This window comes from Anolis carolinensis, chromosome 1 (genome assembly GCF_035594765.1).
Source record: "Anolis carolinensis isolate JA03-04 chromosome 1, rAnoCar3.1.pri, whole genome shotgun sequence".
Lineage (NCBI taxonomy): Eukaryota > Metazoa > Chordata > Lepidosauria > Squamata > Dactyloidae > Anolis > Anolis carolinensis.
The window spans coordinates 290,283,604-290,311,483 of NC_085841.1; the positions used below are offsets into that span (position 1 = coordinate 290,283,604).

Consider the following 27,880-nt stretch of genomic DNA (forward strand, 5'->3'; position numbering starts at 1 on the left):
GGTCACTGAAAACCATAGATCCAGGGCCTGCAGATCCAGAGGGTCCATGGTACGTGACAAAGAACTGAGATCTTGTTTTACTGTACCAGACTCCATATGTTTTGGGAATGAGAATGCTTGGTATCAGTCTTACACATGGCACCAGTAATTATATTTTCTTTTGATTACACAGATATTGAGGTCTGAATGACTTCCTTGCAGCTTGCCTAATACTAAATTCATTTGAAGTGCAGCAGTTCTATCATAAAGCAAAAGCTTGTATTACTGAAGTATTTACATTTCCTGCTAACCATAACAAACCAGTTTTATGGTTCCTTGTCTATTATGCTAGTGTGTTTGTTCTGCCTTATGTCACACATTGCCAAGGCTCATGACACCAGGGGCCCAGGTGAATCTAGTGACAGATGGGCCATTGTTTGATATTACACAATTGAACTGAATCATCTGAACAGAGTCCCAACCCATTCCTCTACTCCTTCAAATTAACAGCCTTACGGCACCCTTAAAGATGAATGCATTTTATATTCACATAGCCTTATGTAGATTACAGCCCACTTCATCAAATATGAGCTGGAGTCCTTTAACATTTATACCATAATAAACATTTGTTAGACTTTAAGGTTCCACAAGGCTATTTCTTCCATCTTTGCTGTAATACACTAATAGAGCTAAATCTTTGATAATTTTATAAATTGGTTACTTAAACATGAACTTTATAAGTGCAATTATTGAGGAATCTTTTAATGATTTCTTCTTTATGTAACTGCTTCTTTTGAACATAAAATCTCTCTCCTTTTCCTTCCAAGCAATATATATATATATATATATATATATAGAGAGAGAGAGAGAGAGAGAGAGAGAGAGAGAGGGCATTTTGTTCAAGTTTTGGAAAGTGTGCCTTCTTCCATTTAAGTCTACAGTGGTTCTCAACCTTCCTAATGCCGTAACTCCTTATTATAGTTCCTCATGTTGTGGTGACTCCCAACCATAAAATTATTTACGTAACTATAATTTTGCTACTGTTATGAATCATAATGAAAATATCTGATATGCAGGATGTATTTTCATTCTCTGGACCAAATTTGACACAAATACCCAATACTGTTGGGGTGGGGGGCTGATTTTGTCATTTGGGAGTTGTAGTTCACCATCAATCAAAGAGCATTCTAAACTCCACCAATGATGGAATTGAACCAAACTTATCACACAGAACTCCCATGACTAACAGAAAGTACTGGAAGGGTTTGGTGGGTATTTCCCTTGAGTTTTGGAGTTGTAGTTCACTTACATCCAGACAGCACTGTGGACTCAAACAATAATGGATCTGGACAAAACTTGGCACCAATACGCAATATGCCCAAATGTGAACACTGGTGGAGTTTGCAGAAAATAGACCTCAACATTTGGGAGTTGTAGTTGCTGGGATTTATTGTACACCTACAATCAAAGAGCCTCTTGAACCCTACTAACAATAGAATTGGGCAAATTGGGCTTTTGGAGGGAGGATTCACTGTTTCCAAAAAGGAAAAGAAGGGTAGGCGAAGAGATATTCAGCCTTCTCTGCCAAAGAGATTCCTAAGACTATCAGAAATATGTGTTTTCTGATGGTCTTTGGCGATCTTCTTGACATCCTCTCACAACCCCCCCCCCCAGGGGTCCTGACCCCCAGGTTGGGAAACACAGATTTAAGAGATCAAATGTGGAGCAAATAAACAGAATACAATTTTGTACAGAAAAGATATAAGTAGTCTGCAATTTTAGAATGACTTCACTAGTACAAATTTTCAATTGGTGCAAGTTTCCAATGAAACCTTACACATTGGCAGCTGATAGCTTCTGGGCTGGTGGTGCAGTGAATCTACCTCACTTTTCAATCCAGACCTTGAAGGTGGTATCTTGAGTTTATGAACCCAGTCTCCAAACAGGTTTAAAGAACTATCTGAGGTACTGAACCTGTTTGGAGATTAGGATTCATAAGGTCAGATAGCACCTTCAAAGTTCAGAGCAAAATCACCATCACACTGCCTTGAGAATCATTGATCTTTCACCTAGATTTGAAACTGCAAAAATCAGAGCAAACATTACCCAAAAAAAATGTAATGCATATCTATTTTTAACATGTGATAATGTGTACAACATTTGCAGGTTTGACATTTGATTTGATTACAGTGTTCTCTCTAGGAATTTCTATGTCCTCTGGTGCAATGCTATGATCAACTTCTGCCAGAATCATGCTGGAGGACCTAAAGACTCCTAGGGAGAACCCCTCTCTTAGGAATCTCTGTAATGTCCAGTGCAATTCTACCACATAGTTGTGCTGTAGGATTCCAAAAATTGTTCTCTCAGATTAAAAAAAAAAGCACTTTGACAGTTTTCACTTTCATGGGGGTTCTGTGCCCCTAAGCCCAGTGAATGCGAGAGCTGGTTATATTTACACACCACAATACACCTATATGTCCCTTTGTCATATAGTATAATTTTGCATAATTTAGAAACCTTCCAGATGTTTCAAATCATAGAATCAGCCTGGAGGACCTGGAAAATGCATAGAGAGGTATTTTCTCTAGGCTTCCACCATGATTCTGTGATCAGCATCTGCCAAAAATTCATGCTGAAAACCTAGAGATAATGATGATGATGATGATGATGGTGATACTCATCTCCCTTGATTGAAGCAGTTTCTTTGAGCATTTTCTAAGTTTTCCAGAATGGTTCTATGGTACTAAAAGGTTTTAAATGAAACAGTGTTCATTGAGCCTGCTAAATTATCTTATATATCACAGGTCAAGGGATTTGAGATACATTATTTGTGCAGGTTCCTGATTCCTGTGATCCGACATGCAATGGTTTTCACACATACAAAAGTTGCAAAACGTTATGCATTTTTGACCAATTTACTGCTTACTAACTAGTTAAACCTTACAACCTAAGCCCCCATCTCATTTTTGCCAATGTAATCACACTACCATTTGATTATAAACATTTTGTTTCTATTATAAAATTATTGTTATACATGGGTATTGCTATGACAATGCTGTACAGATATGTAACTGTGTGTCAGTTTTAAATTATATTTTATTATGTTATGATCATGCAATTTATTTGTGGTATAGATCATAATAAGTCTGCAGAAGCTATGGTTCAGTTCACTCTGTCTCTGAGTACAGTTTGGAAGAGTCCATCGATCCCTGTGATCCTGAAACACAGAATCCTTTCTTGCAGTGTGAATGAACAAAGCCATTCTCAAGCAGGAACTTGGGGAAAATATACAGGTGCTCGAAACGGAGCCAGGGGAGCATAAGGCAAAGCTGTCAGGAGGGACGTACAAAGGGGAGGGAAGACAAAAGACAAGGGGCAGATGCAGGCTGGAATGTTGAGTCGCCTGTGAGACTGGATATGAGGTGCAATAACAGGCTTTAAACCAACCTGTTCTCTCTTTCTTTCTCTCTCTCTCTCTCTCTCTCTCTCTCCCTCTCTCTCTCTTTGGTAGACACGGATGGTACATTTAATGGGGTGGAGTTTCTGCCAGAAGATTTTGGAGACGCTGCTCATGAAACAACAATGAGAGTGAATGACAAATACTCCAGTTTCCCTCCGGAGGAGAAGGGAATCCACATTATCAACATCAGAGCTATTGAAGATATAGGATATGTTCGCACAGAAAGTACGGTGAGTAGAGGAGCTAAAGGCCTTTGCCCCCTCTTTATTGGCATATGTGGGCATTTCAGGGCACTTCACCTGTGTTCTCCATCCCTTTATAGCCAATGGTTATGGTTATGTGTCCCACTGTATGCCAAAAGCAAAGCTGTTTCTTGAAACATAATCATTTTTTAAAAAAAACCTTTAAAACTTCTCATTGCCTTATGAGACCTAATGAGAAGCTTCCATTCTCATCAAAGATGTTTCAAAGACAAAATGTCTTTTTACACCTGTATGGGAACAGATGTAAACCCATACACTGCACTTATTTGCATTATAAAATAAATAGGCAGTTTCTCCATTTTTTTTTACTCACTGCTTTTGCTTGAATTTTCAAGAGAATATTTATTGATATTGTATTAAAACATTTGCCTTTCTGTCAAAAATACCCTTAAGGCAACTGTTCCCAAATATTATTTGGGAATAAAATAGCAATATTTTGCAAGTGTGTACAAACCCACAAACTCACATTGTACCTAATGCAGAATTAGGTACAGTTCTTAATATAGAGGACATCTGATGGTGGAGCTTCCCTTGATAAAGATATAAGATGGGAGAATTTATCTTTTTTCTCCTATTATAAAGTCTCTGTCTCCTGTCTACTAAAAGAAAGTGAAAAGCTCCAACATCATAAGGTGCAGAATGTATTGCCGGTTTCCAGAGAGGAAGCTATGTTAATGTTTTCTGGCAAAACCAAAAGAGCTTTGTGACATGTTAATCTATTTATTATCCCAAGTTTTGTTAAGTTTTAACTTGAATAATATATCTGTGTATTTGTGTGTATACATGTAGTAAAGTCAGAGTGAAATGAAATAGAAAAATAAGTTCAAACTTAAAAATATGTGAACAAACTACAGAAGCCACTTACAAAGCAATGTTGATAATAACACCATACACTGTCATTGATCAGCTGGTTGAAAACATTACTGATAAAGAGGTAGAAAGATGAAAACACATGGAATCAGTTTTTGCTGTTGAACTATGAACTAGAAATAGACATTTATTTTCATGTTATTATTATTGCAATAGAAATTGCCATTTGAATTAATAAAATGTCATTGTGTTATAGGGTAAACACACAACATCCCCAAGACTCATTTCTTGGGGTTATACCCTTTATCAGTCATATTAAGATATTTCTGTGTTGGAGTGACAGTCTGGAATAGCAATTTAAAACCACAACAACACTAGTCTGCTTATAAGCCTTAACTGAATATATATTCTAGCTATCAAAATCAGTACTGTGGATCATAATGGTATGCAGCTACCATGGAAATATGTGTCATATTACAATTAGTTCTTTGAAAGAGTACTCCTACCTGTTATTCCTGTGATGAAAATGGTAAAAATGAAATGATTTATTGTTTTACCTGCTGGTGAGTTTGTAAGAAACATGACAAAAATATGGTAGTAAATTGATGTGTCTTTATCAAGAAAAAACAGTTTTCATCATACATCGCAGGAGCCCCCGGTGGTGCAATGGGTTAAACCCTTGTGCTGGCAGGACTGCTGACCAAAAGGTGGGCATTTTAAATCCGGGGAGCGGGGTGAGCCCCCGTCTGTTAGCTCCAGCTTCCCATGTGGGGACATGAGAGAAGCCTCCCACAGGATGGTAGAACATCAAACATCCGGGCATCCCCGGGCAACGTCCTTCTCTCACACCAGAAGTGACTTGTGCTTTCTCAGTTTGCTCCCGATACAAAAAAAATTATACATATTGTAAGAACTGGGTTTATTTATAACACCACTCCAGCACCAGTATAGTGAATGAACATCTTTGTCTGAAGCACAGGTTTTTGAGAAGATTGACAGTTTAAAGGACACTAATGACACTAGTGAAAAAAACTTTTGCTTTCCCATTGTTTCGCTAATGTTTAAGTAGGATGAGAGTTGAAACATTGTGGAACAGCATGTACAGGACACTGAGAGGTTATAAGAAGTGGAAAGAAGAGAGAGAAAAGAGGTCAAGTTGATGGATTCAAAAGTGCTGTTTAGAAAAACTTGTAAAGATCACAGAAAGGTTCCAAAAGCAGGAGAAGAAACAGAGGAAAAGGAATAGAAAAAGTAAATGAAACTGACAGCTGACTCATTGGAAAACTCGTATTTAGTTTAGATGACAGGCTATTACTTTATACCTATTTTATTGCCTGTGAGATGAGAACCCATTTCTCCATCAATCCCAAATTTGTTAGGTCTCATCTTTTAAACAGATAGTGGAGTATCTGCAAATGTAAAGCAGTTTGAATTAAGAATCCAGAAATCATCAGGAGACATGCAGCTCATTGGGACCGTCATAACATTATTTATTTTAAAATGAGAATCCTTATTCCCATCTTTCTCAAAGGTAACAGGTCTGATACTTTGAAGAAATTGTACAAAACTTGGGGAGGGTGAGAATGTGCCATTTGAATGGAAAACACATTCTAAGGGTAAGAATAAGACCTACCTATCAATAAGAAAATAAATGCAATTAAATAAATGAACGAATCATAAATTAAATTGAAATTTATGTAATTTAAAATGTATTTAAAAACACTTAATTTTTAAAATGACAAATAAAAAGTGATTTTAAAAAAATGAGTACCCAAGCCTTCAGGGCATAGAGGTTACATCAGAATTCTCATAATATTCAGGACTCTCCATCTCCCTGCTGCTTCTCCTGCCAGCTACTGATGTGACAGATGAGCAAAGAGACCCACAGCACAGTGATACACATCACACATTCTTTGTGTCTTAGGCTAAAAAGAAGATCAAAGAAACATGGTATTAGGCAGATCCTTATCCCTTATAAAATCTAGTTTGGCCTTTAGTAAAGTCCTCATGTATCTTCAGTGACCTGACACGAGTTTTTTAAATGCCACAAATTACTTCTTTCCACATTATGAAAGCATTTAGTCACTTCAGCAAAGACTTGTGCAGTAGAATTTATTAAGAGCTATTTGGAGGGAATAACACTTCTCAGATCAGGAGGCTGTGACATCTTTGAGAAATGGCACACAAGAAACAGCACGAGATACTTTTTCCCCCTCAGAAGGAAGCATCTGTTTTTATACTACAGTCAAATGTGTAGCAAAGTGGTCTCTGCAGAGAAAGAGACCACACATGTAAACTTGGAAGCATCAATGAGTTTCTTTCTGCTTACAGCCTAATAAAGGAATCATTGTGAGTCCTTTGTTTAATTAAGAAAAAGTGGGTTTATATATAAAGATCCTGATCTGGAACATCCATAATAATCTTAACCACTCAGTCCAGCCAAGTCCTGCTTATATTCCACTTCTATGGTGCAACTTTGGTGGTCTTTAGATGTCAATTTACTGAATTTGACAACTCTCTTTGAGAAAAGTAGCTCCTCCAGAATTCAGTACTTCAGTATTTGATAGGCTGTGTTCCTCTCAAATGATAGGTGCCAAGTGACCTACTGTCTGATGGTACAAAATTAAAATAATACATATAACATGATTGTAAGACAGGGAAGATAGTTCAGATACCTCTGTCATTCTTGCAAGGTAGATGTCTTTACTTTCATACAATGGGAACTGTGCCTCCTTATTGCACTTTTTTGTAAGCACAAAGTTACATGGAAGGAGTCATGCAACAGGTCCTCTCTGAGTTACCATTTTCTGTCCTGATAAAGCAACAGTGGCATGGAAAATAACCATACTGTGGACTGTTTTCTCATGAAAAAATCATACAACATTATTAAAAACATCATATGGATACCCATGACAAACAATACCAATATATTATCTGACCCCTGTATCCAAGTTCCTAAACTTACGGCAGAAACAGAAAACTATGGATAATAGCAAAACCTATGAAAATGAGTATCTTCTGCTAGATGTTACCATAAAGTCACCCTGGATGACCTTCTAAATGTCTAGGTGGACAGAGTTTCCACACACAAGCAGATATTGGCCCCATCTACACTGCTAGTTTGCAACTACATTATAGAGTCAGTATAGACTAATATAATGCAGTTTAACTGTATCAAACTGTATTATATAAGTCTATACTGACCCTATAATACCGTTTCAAACTGTATTATATGGCAGCATCGATTAAGTCACTGATCAGAGTGCCCTACACACAAGTAACAGTTTGGGGAGAAAGGCAAGATTGACTTATTGCTTAGTTGATTAATTATATCATTTCTATATCTACCCAGTATCAAAAAGAAATCTCAAGATTGATATTTTAAATCAATTTAAAACATTTAAACCAGTTAAAAATAATCTTAAGAGTCCAGAAACATATTAAATGAGATAATAGTTTAAAAGAGTTTAAAATCATTAACCAGCTGTGGCACAGCTAGTTAAGTTGCTAGCTGCAATAAATCACTCTGACTAAGAGGTCATGAGTTCGAGGCCAGCCCATGTCGGAATGAGCACCTGACAATTAAAATAAAAAATAGCCCCTGCTTGTTGTTGACCTAAGCAACCGAAAGATAGTTGCATCTATCAAGTAGGAATTTAGGTACTGCCTTGTAGGGAGGCTAATTTAACTAATTTACAACACCATAAAAAAAATCATCTGGCTCCCATTTGTAATGAGGAAGTATCCATCAAGATGCCATTATATGTGGACATTGTGATCCGCCCTAAGTCCCCTTCAGGGTGAGAAGGGCAGAATATAAATACTGTAAGTAAGTAAGTAAGTAAGTAAGTAAGTAAGTAAGTAAGTAAAATCATTAGACTTTGTGTTAAAAGCCATGAAGTTAGTGTCAGTGCCAGTCAGGCCTACAAAGCGAGAGCATCAAACAACAGTAAAGACAAACATCCTCAAACTGCAGCCCTACAGCTGTTTGGGCCTCCAACTCCCAGAAGCCCTAGGCAGCTTATTCAGTGATTAGGAATTCTGGTATTTGGAGACCCAAACAGCTGAAGTGCCACAGTTTGAGGATGTCTGAGTTTTGGGCACAAAGGAGTGAATCTTGAAAGATGGATCTAAGAGCACAATCAATTTTTGCATCTGATATCTCAAGGGGAGTACATTCAGAAAAAATTGCTTATCCATTTCCCAGTTTTTAGTTTAAAGTTTTTGTCATTTAGCTAGCAAATTCCAGCATTCTAGGATGTATCCAACCAGATGGGTCTCGTTTCAGACGAAGTATGGGAGACTCAGTTTTCCTGAATTGTGACCTACTTTAGATCGGGGCTTCTTAATCTTTTCCCAGTTTTTCCCTTATAAATCATTATGCAACCCCAGATATATGGATATATAAAATAGATACAAAATCAAACACTTATTGATAATAAATCAGCATTTGCAAGGTTTACTAAACAAGCTGGTTTTTCCTTTTTATGAAGTACAGTTGAAGCATTTTCTGCAGAGTCTACTGTAAATGCTGCACATTGTTTCTAACAGATTCATATAATGCCTACAACAGCCACTAGGTTGTGATCCAAAACCATTTTCTGTTGCCAAATGTTTCACGACCCCAACATTGAACTTAGAAGACCCAATTTGGGGTTGGGCCCCACAGTTTAAGAAGCAGTGCTCTAGATGAAAAATGAGACAGCTCCCTTTTGATCCAGATGGCAAAGAATTCCGCAGGAATCTCATAATAACAACTCTCTAAATCCAACCTTGTAGGTAGAACCAGCTTGAGATGGTGCCTCCTACTACTCTCTTGTAGAACTAGCCAGTAATTTGTCATGATCAATAGTATCAACAGTTTTTATTGATGCATGACCAAATGTTTTATCTAGAGATTCACATTTTAGTTTAGATGTCTGCTTTTTACTACTAAGACATCGCAGTAGATTGGTGTGGGAGATGCATTTTCATTTTTATCTTCCATGAGAAAAAATCACGAAGAGAGCAAAACATCTGAACCTTGGTCTTCTCCTGGCTTCACTCCATTGGCCTTTTTGGCTGAGCTACATGACCAGCTGGCTCCTTTCAGTCTCTGTTAAAACTGATCTCTTTTTTTCAGATGACACAGAGAAGTGACAAATGTTTGAACATAATCTTAATCTGTTTGTCAATACTAACACAGATGCCTTTGGTAGAAAGCAGCAAATGATGTTGGGTATCTTTCAATCATAGAGAGCAAGAGCATAAAAGTTCAGGCCAAGTATTTCTAAGCTGAAAAAGGCAAGTAATGATTTTTCAGGATGTGGTAACATGAGATTGCAACCCACAGGGGTGATATCACAAAGATCAGAGGGTATATTGTATTAAAAGCACAAAGCAAGTCATTTTGTATTGATCTGTTAACCACAAATGCTTTCTTAAAATTATCATGAGGGAGGCTGGATAAATGGCTTTCTGACCACTGAATCCTGTCACTGATCAACCAACATCATTTTAGGCATTTGATAATATTGTCCAGAGGTTATTTTTGCTGTATCCAAAAAGTAATATTTAATACTTAACCATTTCAGCTCAAAGAGACTATTAAACATCTTTTCCTTTCTCCATTTATAGATTTTAAATTCATTCTCACAAGATCCAGATGCCAACTGCAAATATGGACTCTATTTTAGAGATGGGAAAAGGAAAGTGGATTATATCCTGGTTTACCACTACAAGAAGTCCTCTTTCAGCAGAACACTCACCCGCCGCATCCACCTCAATGATTTGGCACCTCGGAGCATCAAACAAGAGCAGCCGCTTCCTGGCAAAGGAGGGCAGGCTAACATGGATGAAAGTGAACCACACATGGATTACCATGAAGATGACAAGAGGTTCCGCAGAGAAGAGTATGAAAGCAACCTTATGCAAGCAGGCCTTGAGCTGGAGAGAGACGAAGATGTAATTATTCCTCTTCCTTCTTTTTAATTAACTATATTAACAATTTCTTATGTCTATAGTGAAACATTGAACCGGGGTTCTGAAATTTTCATAGGTGTCTGTAAAGTTGGAACTTTTCTAATCAGCATTTCTTAGAACCTGTTCTTTGGTTCCGCATAACTTAAATGTAAAGCTGTTTCATGTATGGCCATTGTGTGTATGTTTTATACGGAATCCACTTTGAGTGAGCTTTTTGTTGCATAAAGACTCTTCACCTTCCAGAGAGTTTTATATGAGCTGAGGAGCATACACTCACAATTGAGAACATTCTAATTATGCAATGTTTTTTTTTTTTTTGTGACAGGCACATGAGATGCTCAGGTGACCATTGAATATAAATGTGTATGTTCATACAAAATGTGCTACATTGTGAAACATATATGATGGGGCAAGGTAATGTGTAATTGTTAAGTGTTTTTCAAACAAGTTAGTAGCTCGCTTATTAGGGCAGAAGTAGCAATGTAGTAACATTGATATTACATTTGCTGTTTCTTATGTCTTTAATGCACACTAACTGAGCAGTAAAAGCTAGAATTTTTTTCCTAGAAGATGTGACTGGAGAGCTCTATAAATCTAATGTTTCTAGGAGCAGGTAACAATATTTGGAAAGCAGTCAGGCAACTAATCCACATTCCTGCTACCAGTTCTTCTCCTGGAAGAAAAGAAAATATGTCTTAATAAGGATCACCTGACTCTTAAGAGAGAAGAGCCACGAGGGAAAAATGAAGATGCGCAAGCAAAACAGATTACAGCATCCTGCAGAACTGTTCTACAGATTCAGAAAGTCACAACTACCTTATTCAGAGTCTTAAAGGATCTAATTCTGGGACTGAGCACATGACAGTAATTCTGCAAGATCATATAGGGTGGCATGACAGACTAAAGTAATGTGAAATGTTTATCATTTTCCAACTGAAACACCTTAGGTTGATTCAGTACCTGCAGAAGGGATAGGTTGTGAGGGTACTGTAGCATCTCATATCATAGATAAAGGATATCACTTTCAGTTGCTTCCACTTGCATATGAGGAGATCTGCCAAAGAAAAGAATTTCAGCCTAGGCCTGGTAGTTCCCAAGCTTTGATCCTTCAGGTGTTTTGGACTTTAGCTCCCACAGCCAAACCCCCAGTTAGCTTGGTCAACATGAGTTGAAGTGCAAAACATCTGAAGGACTAAAATTTGGGAACCACTGGCCAGAGTGATTCCTAACTCGCTCTCCCTCCGCCTCCCTGTGTTCAATTTATTGTATAGGATTTATGTTCTGCCTTTTTTTCTGATGTGGGACCCAAGGCAGCTTACAAGACTAAAATAAAATAAAGCTAAAAACCTGGTAAAGATAAAACCCTGATTATTAAAAAAGTTGAAATACAATTAAGCAAGACAATATCTTACATTTTAACGGTATACAATTATTTTAAAACCTTAACAATAAAGATAAAATACTGTGTGTGAACTGGAGAAAAGGCTCAGATATCCAATGCCTGTCTTTGCTTGACAGCAAAGAGATAGCAGAAAGAGTCTCCCATGAAAGGGAATTCCACAGCATGGGAGGAGTAGTCATTGAGAAGGCTTTCTTGAGAACTCACTAGATGGGTCTCTGATGTCCTCCCTCAGTAAAGTTAAGGCTTGGGTAGATTTGTATAAGGAGAATATGGTTTTTCAAATAGCATATGTTACTTTTAGATGTTGGAGGAGGGGGAGACTCTGCTAGAGTTAGTACTGCTGTCTAGAGTGCCCAACTGTGATGATGATGATGATGATGATGATGATGATGATGATGATGATGATAATGTTTATGTTTATTTATCCCCACTTTTTCTCTCCACAAGGAGACTCAAAGCAGCTATATTCTGAAGTGGGGTGTGTATAAGCATATGCGGGCTTTGTTCTACTGTATTAGTCTTGTACATTATTGTACTAAACACTATTGATGAGATATTTGGGAGACAACTATGCTGAAATTTCTGATTGTGTGTTCTCAAGTTTTCATTTATTGCACAGAATTTTTAGATATGTTATATTACTGGAAATATATTCTACTATGCTGATAGAGAAAATACAAAGCTAGACTACAACGATGAAAGCTTATTTTGCTCAAAAAAGTGAAGAGAGAAACAAAAGGAATGACTACTGTTTCATGTTTGCTTTAGCCGATTGTTAAAGCCTAGATTTAGAAGGCCTGTCAACATCTCATGGGTGTTGCTTTTGTGCAGGTTAATCCCCAAATAAATGGCTATGACTTTTAAAGCATTTTCCCTTAGAACTAGCATGAAGAAAGCTGCAGAGTCCGGGGGGGGGGGGGGGCCACACAAATTATGTGTGATATTAAGTTTTCAAACATTATACTTTTATAGAAAGAAGAACTCACCATGGTCCATAGACTAGAGGTGGCCAACTGCTGCAGTTGTAGCTGCCAATTTTCTGCTGAGGAAACCTTGATTCCATAGACTGCCAAGAAACTGGCAGAAACATCGAGAAATTTTTACAAGTCTATCTTTGCATTTTTTTAAAATGTGTAGTCTTTGTTTTATGTTAAACAGTGAAGTGAGTTCTTGGCATTTGAAATATAAGTTGCCCCTTCTTACAGAGGCAATTCACACTCTCTGTGGCTAGAGGGGAAAGCTGCCCATGATGTTTGGATGGGCCAATGATCGCATGCAGCCCTAGGGACACCTTTTGCCCATCCCTGCCTATGTGTAAGCAGCATATTGTCAAGGATGTGCATGGTAGAAGAGATAAATTGGAGAAAGAGATACATGGGGCATGTTTCCAAGACAAGCCAGTGGAGAGATTTCCCACGGAAGTATATTTTGACCATGTCAGTGTATTTCCCACAGAGATATGGCTCTTTCTGCCACTTGCCTTTTATAAGGGTAGTCATGCATGGGTGAAAATGAGTAACAGAAAAACAAGAACTGTATTTATTGAAATGAGAGAAAAGTCTGGAGTTTCACACAAAGCTTTTGGTACTCTGATCCCAGTAGAGCTCTTTGTTGACACTCACACTAATGCAAGCTTTCTGTACGGATCTGGGAATATTCATACATAATCTTGCCAAGTCTGCTTCCTTTCCCTCAGGATCCCTACTGTGTTTGAAAAGTCATAGGTCTTATCCTCCATTGCACTTTTCTACTCTTCCTCTAACTTGTTCTTCCCTTACGCAAGCCTTCTGAACATAATGAGAACTAAAGCCAATTCATATGACAAACCTACCCTAAAAAGCAAGAACATGAATGTGTAGTAAAATGGCTGTGTGAGTTGTTAACAAGTTTAGCTCAAATTTACTGTGCAGGAAGAGAACTTAGAGAAAGTTTCCCATTTTTCCACAACAGAATCTCTCCATTCAATAGTTTAACTGTCTTTTATGCTGGTGAATTAACCTCATATATGTAAGGGTGGATATGTGCATATGTGCTTGTATATACGTGTGCACAGTCTAGTATAGTTTTAGGGATGAAAATTCCTATTTGTATAAAATTATTAAAATCTAAAAAATCTAAAGGTTTTTGTTGCAATAAAATATTTTTCTTTAAAAATGGGTTAAAAAACTGATCCACATTAATTCCAGGTACATGGAAAGAATCACAAAGATATTTAAGGTTGTTTACATCACGGCTACAAGTATCAAACTGAAGTAACAGTTTAATGGAGAAACATTTTTATCATCAAAGTTTTAAATGTCTATCTATTCAGAAAATGAATAGTTCAATTCCTTCCATGCAAGACACATGAAATCAATGATCCTTTATTGGAGGACAGAGAGGGATAGAGATAATTTTGAATATACATTTTCTCCTTGGTTTGTTTACTCTCCCAATTTTTATGTTCGAACATCCAATATGGAATCCAATTCAACATACAACAAAAATTAAAATAACACACAGTAAACATAAACAACTTAATTGGCCATTTAATATTTTAATAACTGTTTTAATGGACCGTTATGTGTGTTTTCTATAATTTATGCTTAATGTTTTTTACACAAAATGCAAAGTAACTGGTAGATTATGTTATCATTTAATTTTTGTTTAATTTTGTCGTAGCTGTTGTTTCTTTTTGAGATTTGATTACTCTGTTTTTGTATTTTTCCTTATGAATGTATTTGGCATGTGTGCCTTTTTTTTAATCTACCCTGAGTCCCCTCAGGGAGAGAGGGTAGAATATAAAGATTATGATGATGATGATTATTATTATTATTATTATTATTACTGTATTATTATTATTATTATTAAATACAATGCAAGGAATATATATATATATATATATATATATATATATATATATATATATTGATATATATATTGATATAGACGATAAGACAGAAATAAACCAACCAAAACATTAATTTAGTATGGTGGAAAAAAAACCCTTAGAAGCATAACAAAAAGTAGAGCATACTCCCATTAAAATATATCACTCCTTCTGCCTCAACAAGTTATCAAGCCAAAGGCTTGTTTTTATATATACAGTATGTATGTATGTGTGTGTATATGTATATGTATATGTGCACCTGCAGATAAAAAGATCATGAGGATGCTAATGATTACTGAAGAAGCAAACTATAGACACATGGATTTAACACAGAAACATGAATCAGAATGTTTGTATTCAGAATCAGATATTGGAAAATTACTTTTTTGGACTGCAATTCTCAGAATTCCCCAGCCAGTAGAATGAATGTTTTGATATCTATTTTGAATTTCATACAAGGCTTTCTCCATATAAACACTGAAACAGGATTCAAGAGGCTCATGCCTTTCTCATGTCATTAACAGGAACTATAATTCTGTGTCAAAAATAAATATAGATACTTCTAGGATATGTTTTTGCTTATGATTAAGGAGCAGCATGTCATCTGCATAGCCAAAGAAAAGAGTTCTGCCATAAGAACGTTTATCTCAAATTATAATTGTAGTAGCTGTGAACTAATGCCAATATGTTTAAATTAGATCTACTATAGTCAAACTAATTGCAAAGGGGCAAGTTTAGGTTCAGTTGGTGGTTGCTTTCAGAATTATGGAACAAAAACTTCTGTGCAGGAGCAAAATGGTGACAGGTTCATATTGGCTCATTTGTTATGAGGTCGCTTATCCCATTCTGAATTGATACAGCTGTTTAGAGAAAAGTGAAATAATTTGTAAGTGTACTCAAATTGGGACTAACTATTGGATTTAGGTCGCTGTTTTAACTGTGATGCCTGAAACATAACAATGTAGACTTTTGAGAATGCAGACTATACCATTAGCCATGTTGGCTAATGGGACCTGAAGCCCAATATGTTCAAAAACTTACATAAAGTGCTAAATGTATTGCAAAAAAAATTGCATAAAATTGGAGAAATGGCTTAGTAAGCTGCGGGATTCTTCATGTTAACCTAGTGCATAGTTTGACATTAGATGTTCACTCATCAAAGTAGCTGCACATTTTAAGATAATCTGCTTCAATCAAAATTCTGTAGACATAGTGTTCTTCTTTTAGCTTTAATGTGATATAGTAAAACTATCTTCTTGCTCTACAGCAGGGGTCCCCAAACTAAGGCCCGGGGGCCGGATGCGGCCCATCGAAGCTGTTTATCCGGCCCCCACGGCACAAGGGCAGAAGGGGGTTGGACTAAATGACCCAAGGGGTCTCTTCTTCTCTTACAACCATTATTATTATTATTATTATTATTATTATTATTATTATTATTATTATTATCAACATTGAGGCTGGGTGGCCATCTGCCAGGGGTGCTTTGCTTGTGCTTTCGGTGCACAAAGGCAGAAGGGGATTGGACTCAATGGCCCAAGGGGTCTCTTCCAACCCTCTTTTTTATTATTATTATTATTATTATTATTATTATTATTATTAACATTGAGGCTGGGTGGCCATCTGTCAGGGGTGCTTTGCTTGTGCTTTTGGTGCGCAAAGGCAGAAGGGGATTGGACTCAATGGCTCAAGGGGTCTCTTCCAACCCTCTTTATTATTATTATTATTATTATTATTATTATTATTATTATTATTATTATTGCTCAGTGGCCAAATATAGTCCGGCCCTCCAACGGTCGAAAGGATCGTGAACTGGCCCCCTGTTTAAAAAGTTTGGGGACCCCTGCTCTACAGTTTCTAGGAAAATCCAAACTGTTGCTATATTTGTATAATTGAGACTGGGTGGCTTTAAGGTAGTGGGAGGGACAGGTTGCTAGGTGTCAAGTGTCCACTACAACTTGCTGAGGTATATGCTTTCTGACATTAAAGATTCCCATATTTTTGCATTGGAGAAATGGTAGGGGAAATAACTATCACTTCCTCTGAACTGACTTGCCATTGCCTTCCGTTTTCTGTCATTTTTGTGCTGAGAAGTGGCAGAAAGGGGGGAGATTGCTGACTTTTTGTGCTTGTTCTGAGGGGGTTGTTTGCTCAGAATAAGGTGCCCATAGTTGACGTGGCCACCTCCTCACCATTAATCTTCTCCTGACATCCATGCACACAGCTTCCTCAGCGAGACTCCGCCAGGAAGCTGTTTGTCCAGGAAGACAGGAGCAACAGGCAAATCACTTCAGAGGAGAAGGAGGACTAGAAACAGTTCTGATTCTAATTTGAGGTGTGGGCAGATATCCAGTTTCAGTGTGTTATGTTACAGATAGGTGTCTTACTAATGGGGGTGAATCCAGGGCATCTCCAGAGCTGAATTACACCTGAGTTATTTTGGTGTTGTAGACAAAGCTCTTCTTTAAACACTGAGCATGATTTTAGTACATGTGGAACTGAATCAAGTCTTAATAGAGGCCAAATGGTCTTGTTACAGTCAGTTGATTGGCCGTCATGGAGAGTCCTCCGAAGCCTTCCCAACTTTAGTGCTGGTAAAAAGTAGAATCTTGTTTCAAGAAAGGCATATATTAAGTTGATTAAATTTTCCTCCCTGAAGTAAGCTAATACATGTTTTTGAAGCTATGCCATACTGAAGATTGACAGCTATTTATGTCCCTCGAGTAATGTATTTTTAGTGAGCAGGTGCACATGGGGTGGCAGGATGAAAACAGGTTTTTATGCTTGTGTAAACTAGTACAGCAGCAACAGCATTATAACAAAGGGCTGAGAGGAAGAGTCTCCTAGCTTTGGAGGTGATATTACCAGACAGTTGCCTGAAAAGGATTTCAAAACTACAGTCCAAATTGACATTGTCACTGATGTAGGTTCTTAATCCACCAACTCTTATCATTTTAAAATATAAGGAAAATGAATACCACAGTAGAACATGCTTTGGAAAACCCAGATTTATATTAGAAAATTCATAAAATATTAATGCTTCCATCCTGCGGATGAGATCTGGAATTGAAGACACTCGTGAACTTGAGCTGAATGAAGTGATATTCCAATGACAATGAATAGGGAAGCTGTAAAGTAAATGAGTAATGAATTGCAGCCAATTTTTTTTCTGGACAAGTGTCACCTTATCTTCTAGTCTTTACCCACAAGACATAGCTAGGATTACTAACTGTTTATAATAGAATTATTTAAATTTGAAATTAAATTGCTACCATTTAGAATTATCTTCAACTAAATTCAGTTAAAGTGGTACATTTAATATCAGTGTTATGCTTATAAACTATCTTTAAGAGGCAATTGGCTTATTCATGGTGACTGATTGGGTTAATATAGTGGCACAGAGAATCTGTTTTGGGCTTTTGTCCAAAATTTCAAGGAGTTTTAATACAAATGTTAAAGAAGGTGTCAAAGTGGCAAACGTATTTTGGGCATTTGTATCTTGGATGGCACCATTAAATTTCAAACAAAAACACTGACCAAGTTTGCCTCCCTACCTATGGAGAAGCCATTGTCCACCATCTTTTAAGACAGAATTTGCTTATTTGCAGCAAAATATCTATCCTGGTTCAAGTACCAATTCACCACCCTGTCATCTTTACATCTTTTTCCTACATTCATTATAGATAAAGGTAAAGATTATCTCCTGACATTAAGTCTAGTCGTGTCCGACTCTGGGGTTGGTGCCCATCTCCATTTCTAAACCAAAGAGCTGGCCTTGTCTGTAGACACCTCCAGGGTCATGTGCCTGGCATGACTGCATAGAGCACCCCAAGTATTTGGTTATCCCAAATATAATACCAGTTGTTGTTGCTGTTGTTGTTTTAATCATTGGGGGAAGGGGCTAAGAAATTGAACAAATTTGAATTTTATTGATTTTAAACTAAATATTTCTTTCTCTTTCAATGTTTTTAGACAAAGATACACGGGCTTGGATTTGTAAAAATACATGCACCCTGGAATGTATTGTGCCGGGAAGCAGAATTTATGAAACTGAAAATGCCTACAAAAAAGGTTAGTTTCAATTATCTTTCTGGCACAGAATCATAGAATAGTTCTGCACGTCTTAGAAATCTTTAAAAGTGGATTGATTTTCACAAACAAATTTTATCTATATGTAAAGGAAGCAGAATAATTTATTGACTATTTAGTAAAAATTGCTTTAGAATTTATATTGTGATAATATGAATGCTGTGAAATGTTAATGTAAGGAATTCTATTAACTGAAAGTGGTATACAGTGTTCCTTTAAAGGCAAACAAAGATGGTTGGTGCCATTTTGTAGTTACTTAGTATAAACATTTCTATTGCATCCCATGAATCATGCTCATAGTGTTTTACCCATATGACACAGTTGCAGTTTTCTTTTTCAAAATACTTCATGTTATGTTTTCCTGGCCAGTCTCAACTGCTAATGGGACACCAATGCCTATCTAATAACTACTGTAGTTGCAGAATGCTAAGTTCTGTCATGTATCCAGGTGCAAAGCTGGAAATGTTTATTTAAGAGAATGAATAGAAAAGGAGATAAGAGAACTGAAGGAAGAACGAGGCTGTCAATGGCTGAGAGACAGGAAAATTAGCAAGAAAGGTGAAGATATTAAGTAAATTGTTAAAAAATTAGAACATCTAATTATATTGTATTTACATTGAAAGAATAATATATATTCATAATTAAGTTACTTTTCTATTGATGTTTAAAATTTATATTCTAGTGATCCAATAAAAACCAGAATAAATTGGGGAAATTCTTTCATGGTTTCTGTTTTCTGTGCATTTGTCATGGGCTGGCAATTATGGTAAGATAGAGAGTAATTTTTGTTTTGCATCCCCTAGCAGGTAGTGTATTCCATTTTTACCAAAAACACAACCTAGAATGACTCTGAAGGCTGATTCAAATTTCCCCTTTTTGGGGGGGGGGGGGGAAGTATATTTTTGGTTTTTTGCAGGGTCGTGGCACATGCTGCCATATTGTGTTATAGTTCTAATGTGTTTTCCCATTTTGGGGTATTTTTCCCATCTGAAAAAAATTTAATTTGTAAGATCCCAGAGCTTTAGAAGACTGGGAGTGAATTTAGAGTATACATACAAAGGGTTGGGCTGCACATACCTCTTCTCTGGCCTTTTTGTTCAGATGTATCTGAATATTTGGAAAGCAAATATTGCCTACCCTAACAAGGAAACATAATGATATTTCTGCCCTACAGGCCTAAAATATTGTATCTGCTCCACGTTCTCCCCATGAGAGTGTAACCTTGCTGTCCTATTATGAATTTCCTTTTTCTTTGATAGAACAGTGTAAATTCGGCCAGCATTTTTTTTCCCGTGTCAGGAGTGATTTGAGAAACTGCAAGTCGCTTCTGGTGTGAAAGAATTGGCCATCTGCAAGGATGTTGCTCAGGGGATGCCCAGATGTTTTGACGTTTTTACTATCCTTATGGGAGGCTTCTCTCATGTCCCCGGATGGAGCTGGAGCTGGAGCTGATAGAGGAAGCTCATCTGCACTCTCCCTGGGTTGGATTCGAACTGGCAACCTTCAAGTCAACAACCCAACCTTCAGGTCATCAGTCCTGCCAGCACAAGTGTTTAACCTACTGTGTCAGTGGGGGCTCCTCTCTGCCAGCACTGTAGTTCTGTGAGGGAAAAACCTTAATGCCTGTGGACTAGATCTAGACAGTGAAATCATTAAAATCCTTTTGACAAAATATAATCTCAAATTGTTTGTTATGTCCCATGGATTACAGTGAATCTGCTCTCATTACATTTGGATGCAGCCTAGTATGGATAACATTTCTTCACTACTAGTATTGGATTCCCAGCCAACTTACTAGATGCCTTGCTGTGGTGGTGATATAATTATATGTCTTCTTGCTATGACAAGCCCACTCAGCATGTTATTAGACTTTGGGACATTTTTGTTGCAGGACTAGAACAGAGAAGAAACATGGGGAAAGGATTCTTAGCTCTGTGTTCACATGCACTATAGCAATGATTTTTATGTTCACAAATGAATGTAAATAAAAGTGATGAGGTCTCTGTGTCCTTTGGGATATGTTGCCTCAGTGCACCAACAACTTTATGGCAAGTTTATTTATTTATTTATTTATTTTTCAAACTTATATGCCGCCACTCCCCTAGGGCTCGGAGCGGCTTACAAGAACCGGCTAAAACCAACAATTTAAAAAACATCTTTAAAACATCTTTAAAAAACATCTTTAAAACATCCTAAAAGCACCTTTTAAAACATCAACAACAGAACTCAAAAGCCTGTTGAAACAGATGTGTCTTACATGCCCTGCAGAAGGCCGACAAGTCCCGCAAGGCGCGAACTTCAGGTGGCAAGGTGTTCCAGAGAGATGGCGCCACTACTGAAAAGGCTCTGCGTCTAGTTGTTGTTAGGCACAAGGTCTTAAAACTGGGGACTTCCAACAGGTCTTGGTCCTCAGAACGGAGGGATCTCTGGGGTTTGTAGGGAGTGAGGCGGTCCTTCAGGTACATCGGCCCTAGACCATGTAAGGCCTTGAAGGTAAGCACCATCACTTTGAAAGTGATCCGGTGCTCAATTGGTAACCAGTGCAGCTGCCGTAAGATTGGTGTTATGTGGCATCTTATTGGGACTCCCACAAGGAGCCGGGCAGCTGCATTTTGCACTAATTTGAGCTTCTGGATCACCGACACAGGAAGGCCAATGTAAAGGGCGATTCCATGTAGAGAAGTGTATATGCATGTGAGTATTCCCATGTCAGTGTCCAACATGATCTAAAAATAATGGGATAAATAGGAACCATTCTTAAATTCCAGATGAATATTTGAATTATCTTTTTAAAGGTGGAGTATGTTGTCACCATGGTTGGATGATGAATGTGAAGCTTCTGAGAGATATAACTGTACCTGTTCAGGGTACAAAACTGAGAAATGGATCAATATTTAATGTCACACTAAGTACAAAATCCAGACTCTAAAGGGAAATGTCTTTAATGGAACATGAGACAGCCTAAAAGTGCAAAGTAATTTATTGCAAGTACAACTAAAATTATACTTTGAGTTTGAATTTCCTATTAGTAGCTGATCTATTCCTATTTTTCATGTTACTTATTTTAGTTATGTTTCCAATTTTTTTTAAAAAATAGCCTTCCCATTGTGCTTAAGAGTCTTGAATTATGAAGATGTAGAATTGGAAAGGATATGATCTTGTCCAGTCTCCTACACGGGTTCAGTGATCCTTGTTTAAAAATAGATGGTTGCATGGTCTACAGCAGGAAGGTTGAGGGTGCTATTAGCATACCATATAGACTCTGTAATCTGTATACATTATTCAAATGTACACAGTCCCTTGCATAGCATAGTTTCTTCTGTAGTAGTTCAAGGTACAGCATTCATACTGCTGCTAGAAATTTGGAGAAGAAAGGAAGAATTCATGCATTGAGGCTCTATCCTCATCCATCAAGTAGATAATCCTCTGTTTTCTGAGATTTCTCTAAGCATTTCTCCAACACATTTAAGTTGCAGTTCAACCTTCAGAGTCAGAAATCTTTTTACTGGGGTGATTCCTGAGATTTCAGCTTTCTTGAGGTATTATCTTAACTACCTGTAGGGATCTGTGCCTTCTCTCCAAGGGCTGCTTTTTACATTATTGATTAACAACAAACATGCAAACATAGTGTAAAGTCACTTTTAAAGTACATGTATGCATTTTATTTCACTGGATGTACACAAAGGAAGAAGCTTGCAACACCTGAAGCTTTTGGCATAGCACACATGTGCACAGCAGAATGTAGCTAGTTCCAATATTGTGGTCTATGCTAATATTTCTCTGAGGTATGATCCTTTGAATCTGATCTTATAGCTACTGACTAACAGATTGTTGGACTAACAGAAAGAAGGATGTAATGTGTTAGCGTTAAAATAGCCAAATCATTGTTGGTTACATCTGTTAGAGCCTTGGTGAAGCAGGGCAAATTAGAGATCATTAGCTTATCTCTTGAGAGAACCTACAAGCTCACAGTAAATGGAAAATACCAGTAGTCCCATTCAGTCCTGGTATTGTGAGGAAGATGGCCTTCGCCCCATGTAGACCTGGGTCTTAATTCTACAATTTATTGGTTTACATTGGATATGCTTCACCTGTTTTTGAGCACAGAATATTAGCAATTTGGTTTTGAACATACATAATCTATCTTGTACTGAATCAAACCAGTTAGTCTATGTAGCCCCAAAGTTTGGCTGGCTACAGGTTTCTAATGTCAGGAAAAAGGTATTTTACACTATCCAGCATCTTGGTGGGTTGAGGATTGAGGGTGGCACCCTAGCCATTCAAGGGGATGTGATCTACAATTTGGTTAGGTATCTTCTTTTTGTATTAAATGTCATTTACAGCTGTTTTTCCACTTTCTTTCTTTAGTTTGAAGAGTGTTTTGTTCTTAAAACCTTGGTATGTTTTGCATATGGTGGGAAAAATAAAGCCTTATTTATTTGTTTTTTGACCCTCAGATGTATCAAATTCATCAATCACATGGCCTTCTGAAAAAAATCAATTCTGTAATTCAGAAAATAACTGAGCCCATACAACCTAAAGTGGCAGAACCCAAGCATCAGACAGTGAAACGCCTCTCCTACCCCTTCTCCAGGGAGAAACAGCACTTGTAAGTCAAAGTTAATTATCTTTATTCAATGTCATTTTTAGCCGAATCGCCTCTGGGAATACCATTAGAGGCTAAATCCTGGGGCTATTTATAGAAACACGTAGAAGCCGGATGGAAGAGGGGAATGACGGGGAAAGGATGTGAAGAAGGGAAGTCATAGTAAAGAACGAAAGAAGACGGTTCCCTCTGCTTTTCCCTGCTTTCCCCACTTTCATGTGATGAGGTCCTGAGAGTATACAAAAGAATTCTATACATTTTTCCTTGGAAATAGGCTTCATTGGATTTGGTAGGGCTTATTATAAGCATATATAAGCATATAAACATATATATTATAAGCTCAAAATACAATTGCGATATCTCCCTTTCTGTATTGGAATAAGACCCAATAAACCTATTCAGAATTACTATCACGTAGTTTACTACAGAGTCAACATAGTGGTTTGAGAGTTGGATTAGGACTGTAGTTGACCAGGATTTGAATCCTCACTCAGCTAAGGATACCCACTGTGTAGCCATGTTCAAGCCACACACCCTTGGCCTCAGAGGAGGGCATTACAAAACCTCCTCTGAATAAAGCTTTCATCTAAAATCTGCATGATAAGTTCACTTGTGGGCTCATCATAGGTTGGAAACAACTTAAAAGAATACAGCACGCAATTGCCCACTGCAAAACAAATATAAATGTAGCCCTCAATGGCAAAATAGACAGCATACCTCAAGAAACATTCCAGACACTTATTTGGAATAGAACACACCACAATGTTTATTGATTACAGCTGAAAGAAGGTTTTTTTGGTATGGAACCGAATGCCAACTGTCAGCCAATAGTGCATCATTGCCCTACTAGCTCAACTCCTGGGGGGCAGAAACCAGGATCCCATCAGTTTGTAAGCCACCTGCCACTGCACCAAGGCTAGGACTTCCACCTGCCTAAGTTGGGGGCATCCCAACATCCTCATCACAAGGTATTCATAAGGGGATCCCCTTTCCCCAAGGGGGATAGGCACTCAAGACAAAACCCCACTTAATTCGGCCCCATACCAGCCATGTCAATGTTGTGACAAGTAAATTTAATAGCTCATCAACTGCCCCTAATTCAATCCCCAATCCATATTGACATAGGGAAGTGTAGACAGGGAAGCTACTCCAAAGCCACCTTATGAAACTGACATGTGCTAATGTTCTTAAGATGAGGAATGGAAACTTCCTCAGTCATATCAACCTCCATTGGCTGCCACTTTCTGCCAGGCACAGGAGCCCACAAATTTGAACACCGCAGAGGCTTGTGGAATGAAGAGACTGGTGCCCAGCACCATTTTCCTCATTGTGCACTCCTGCCCTCTGCTGCTCAGGTGAAAATGGGGTAGCCAAGGTGAGGCCGGTACCCGTTATTGTGCCTCCTGAAAGTTAACTAATTCAAAAAAGAATTCAGTTGTTACTCCCAACCAGAGTAAATGATTATATCAGTGGAACTTACGTAAGTGTGGAGTTTCCCTTATTCCATTGATCCAGTAGATCTACCCCATTTGGAATTAACAATTGGATTTAGGGGAAGGAATGATTTACATGGTAGTTTTTTCTTAGCTAAAATCTGAAAACAGTTGGATTTTAACAACATGCTCAGTTTCCAAAAGTGGTCCACACATAGCCAGATGTGAGTTCTTTCTGAGGTTCAGTCCTCACATGACTTATGTCAACTATAGTAAACCTGATCCATGCAAAGTTTTCTGTAGTCACCGTTTGCATAAAAGAGCTCGCTGGAAGTTATCTGGATTGATTGACAGATTCTGGAGTGAAAATCATTGTGCCTGTAATGACAAATGAAAAGGAAGAGATAGGCATAGCTTTTACTTTCAGTGTGTTCAAAGCCTTTGTTAGAACAAACAAGAACCTGATGACATGTTAAAAATTCATTATTTGTCATACATTTTTGTGACTCTGGCTATGTTAGATGTAGCAGATGATTATTAGCCTTTAAGTGCACTGAGCACATTAAGAGCTAATGAAGTGTAGCTGCTAGCAATTTGGTAAACATTGAGTAATGTCTGTGATCCATTTAGCTATAATATTTGCCTTAGTTTATCTTTCATCTCCACATGGAGTCTTCAGAATCTTCTGCATTCTTATGGAGCCCACACTCACAGATAGAAAACAATGGAAGTACAAATTGATCTCTTTAGATCATTATGCACAATTAGTATTAGTTTTAGCTGTAATAATGAGATAGCTTGTGAACATAGTTGAGTAACAAACATGTATTTTATTTTATATGAATTACATTATTACTGCACTGTTCCCTTTCTCAGGCAGCGATACATGAAACCCACAAAGAGCAGAATATGTGAAAAATTGCTTTCTCCCATATACACGTACATAGTATATGTGAAAAAGATCTTGCGAGTCCTCGTGAACAACAAGTTAAACATGACCCAACAATGTGATGCAGTGACTTAAAAAGCCAATCGGATTTTGGCCTGCATAAATAGGAGTATAGTGTCTAGACCCAGAGAAGTCATGCTTCCTTTCTATTCTGCCTTGGTCCGACCACACCTGCAATACTGTGTCCAATTCTGGGCACCACAATTGAAGGGAGATATTGACAAACTGGACTGTGTCCAGAGGAAGGTGACTAAAATGATCAAGGTTTAGAGAACAAGCCCTATGAGGAGCAGCTTAAAGAGCTGAGCATGTTTAGCCTGCAGAAGAGAAGGCTGAGAGGAGACATGATGGCCATGTATAAATATGTGAGAAGTCCTATGATGGCCCATGAGGTCTCTTCCAATTCTATGATTCTAAGTCATAGGGAGGAGGGAGCAAGCTTGTTTTCTACTGCCCTGGAGACTAGGATGTGGAACAATGGCTTCAAACTACTGGAAAGGAGATTCCACCTGAATATTAGGAAGAACTTCCTCACTGTGAGAGCTGTTCAGCAGTGGAACTCTCTGCCACAGACTGTGGTGAGGCTCTTTCTTTGGAGGCTTTTAAGCAGAGGCTGGATGGTCATCTGTCAGAGTGCTTGGAATGCAGTTTTCCTGCTTCTTGGCAGGGGGTTGGACTGGATGGCCCATGAGGTTTCTTCCAACTCTATGTTTCTATCTATATATATAAAAGAGCGATGGCATCAGGGCAGCGGACAAAACAACAAAACTACAGGCCCCCCAACCTCGAAATTTGACAACACAACCCATCATCCACGGCTCTAGATTGATACAACAAAAAGAAAAGAAAAATAAAGTCCTAATTAGAGGGAGAGGAATAATTGTTTTTATCCAATTGCTGCCAGTTTACAGGGCTAATCTCTGCCCACTTGGTCTCCTAGCAACCTACTCAGCCCAGGGGACAGGCACAAGAGTTTGGAGAGACCCCTAAGGGCCATCCAGCCCAACCCTTTCTACTATGCAGCAGGACACAATCCAAGCATTCACAACACATGCACAACGTATAAATACTATACAATACTACACAGGGACATAGACCCCCTCTACCCTCACCACTTTCACAGTACACAAACAACCAAATGCATACTCAACATAAAGACAACCATACAACAGACATTCAATACCACCACTACCTCAACAAGTTCTCACCAACACCACCAGACAACGCCACAGCAACGTGTGGCCGGGCACAGCTAGTGATTCTATATGAACCTTCCCCAAATGGCTTAGTTTCGTGAATTTATGTGACAGGGCTTTCTCTGTAGCAGCATCCCAACTATTGAATTCCCCCTCAAGGAAAGTCTTGCTGGCTCTGTCACTTTTGATTTTCTAGCAGGGAATTAAGTGTGTGTCTATACTGTAAAATCAAGTTTGATTCTGAATGGTTTGTGTGCATTTAATGTCCTAAAAGGTTTTTTCCTGTTGTATTTTACCTTGGGAGCCCTAGTTGAGAGGCAGTGTAAATGTATATGTATTCTTTAAGTAAATAAATATATATATAAATCAAGGACAACAGATTCAATGCATTATTACGGAGACAACAAATGTTAATTCTTTGCCCAGTGCAGCCAGTGAATTAATGAACGTTAAGTTTGCTTGCAGAAGGGTTTGAAATGATGAAGCTTTGAAGGGCTGTTGCCTAAAGCCCGTGATTAAAACTCAAGAAGGAAAAAATTGACAGTAAAATAAGGATACCTTATTTGATTTTCATAGTTATTATCACTGATAGGTTTTTTCCTTTTTTAAATGTTTTAACAGATTTGACCTCTCTGACAGAGAATCCTTTTTTGACAGCAAAACTAGAAGTACCATTGTAAGTATACACTTAGTCGAGAAAGAGACATAGATTGTGATGTAGGCATTTCTCCATACTGGTCTGGTGCTCCTCTTTAGACGTTTATATTGAGGCTTTGTTTTACTGTACTCTTACCACTCTGGAAGAAAGGTAGCATACAAATTCAATAAATAAATAAATAAATAAATACCGCCAGCTGAATATATGC

At 37.8% G+C, this 27,880-nt stretch overlaps 1 protein-coding gene and 1 long non-coding RNA gene across 5 annotated transcripts in view; one reads left to right on the top strand and one right to left on the bottom strand.

The window, feature by feature from the left end:
• Positions 1–27,880, top strand: part of ano1 (anoctamin 1) — a 147,904-nt gene that overhangs the window by 44,567 nt on the left and 75,457 nt on the right. For all 4 annotated transcript variants that reach the window (XM_062967824.1, XM_062967825.1, XM_062967827.1 and 1 more), the window contains exons 2-6: positions 3,491–3,669; positions 10,129–10,455; positions 18,714–18,812; positions 23,288–23,439; positions 27,636–27,690. In XM_062967824.1, the coding sequence (XP_062823894.1) occupies positions 3,491–3,669; positions 10,129–10,455; positions 18,714–18,812; positions 23,288–23,439; positions 27,636–27,690 (812 nt within the window). The remainder of the gene's footprint in view (positions 1–3,490; positions 3,670–10,128; positions 10,456–18,713; positions 18,813–23,287; positions 23,440–27,635; positions 27,691–27,880) is intronic.
• Positions 23,535–27,880, bottom strand: part of LOC134295420 (uncharacterized) — a 37,345-nt gene continuing 32,999 nt past the window's right edge. Inside the window, exon 3 of the long non-coding RNA XR_010001983.1 lies at positions 23,535–25,247. This is a non-coding gene — a long non-coding RNA (uncharacterized LOC134295420). The remainder of the gene's footprint in view (positions 25,248–27,880) is intronic.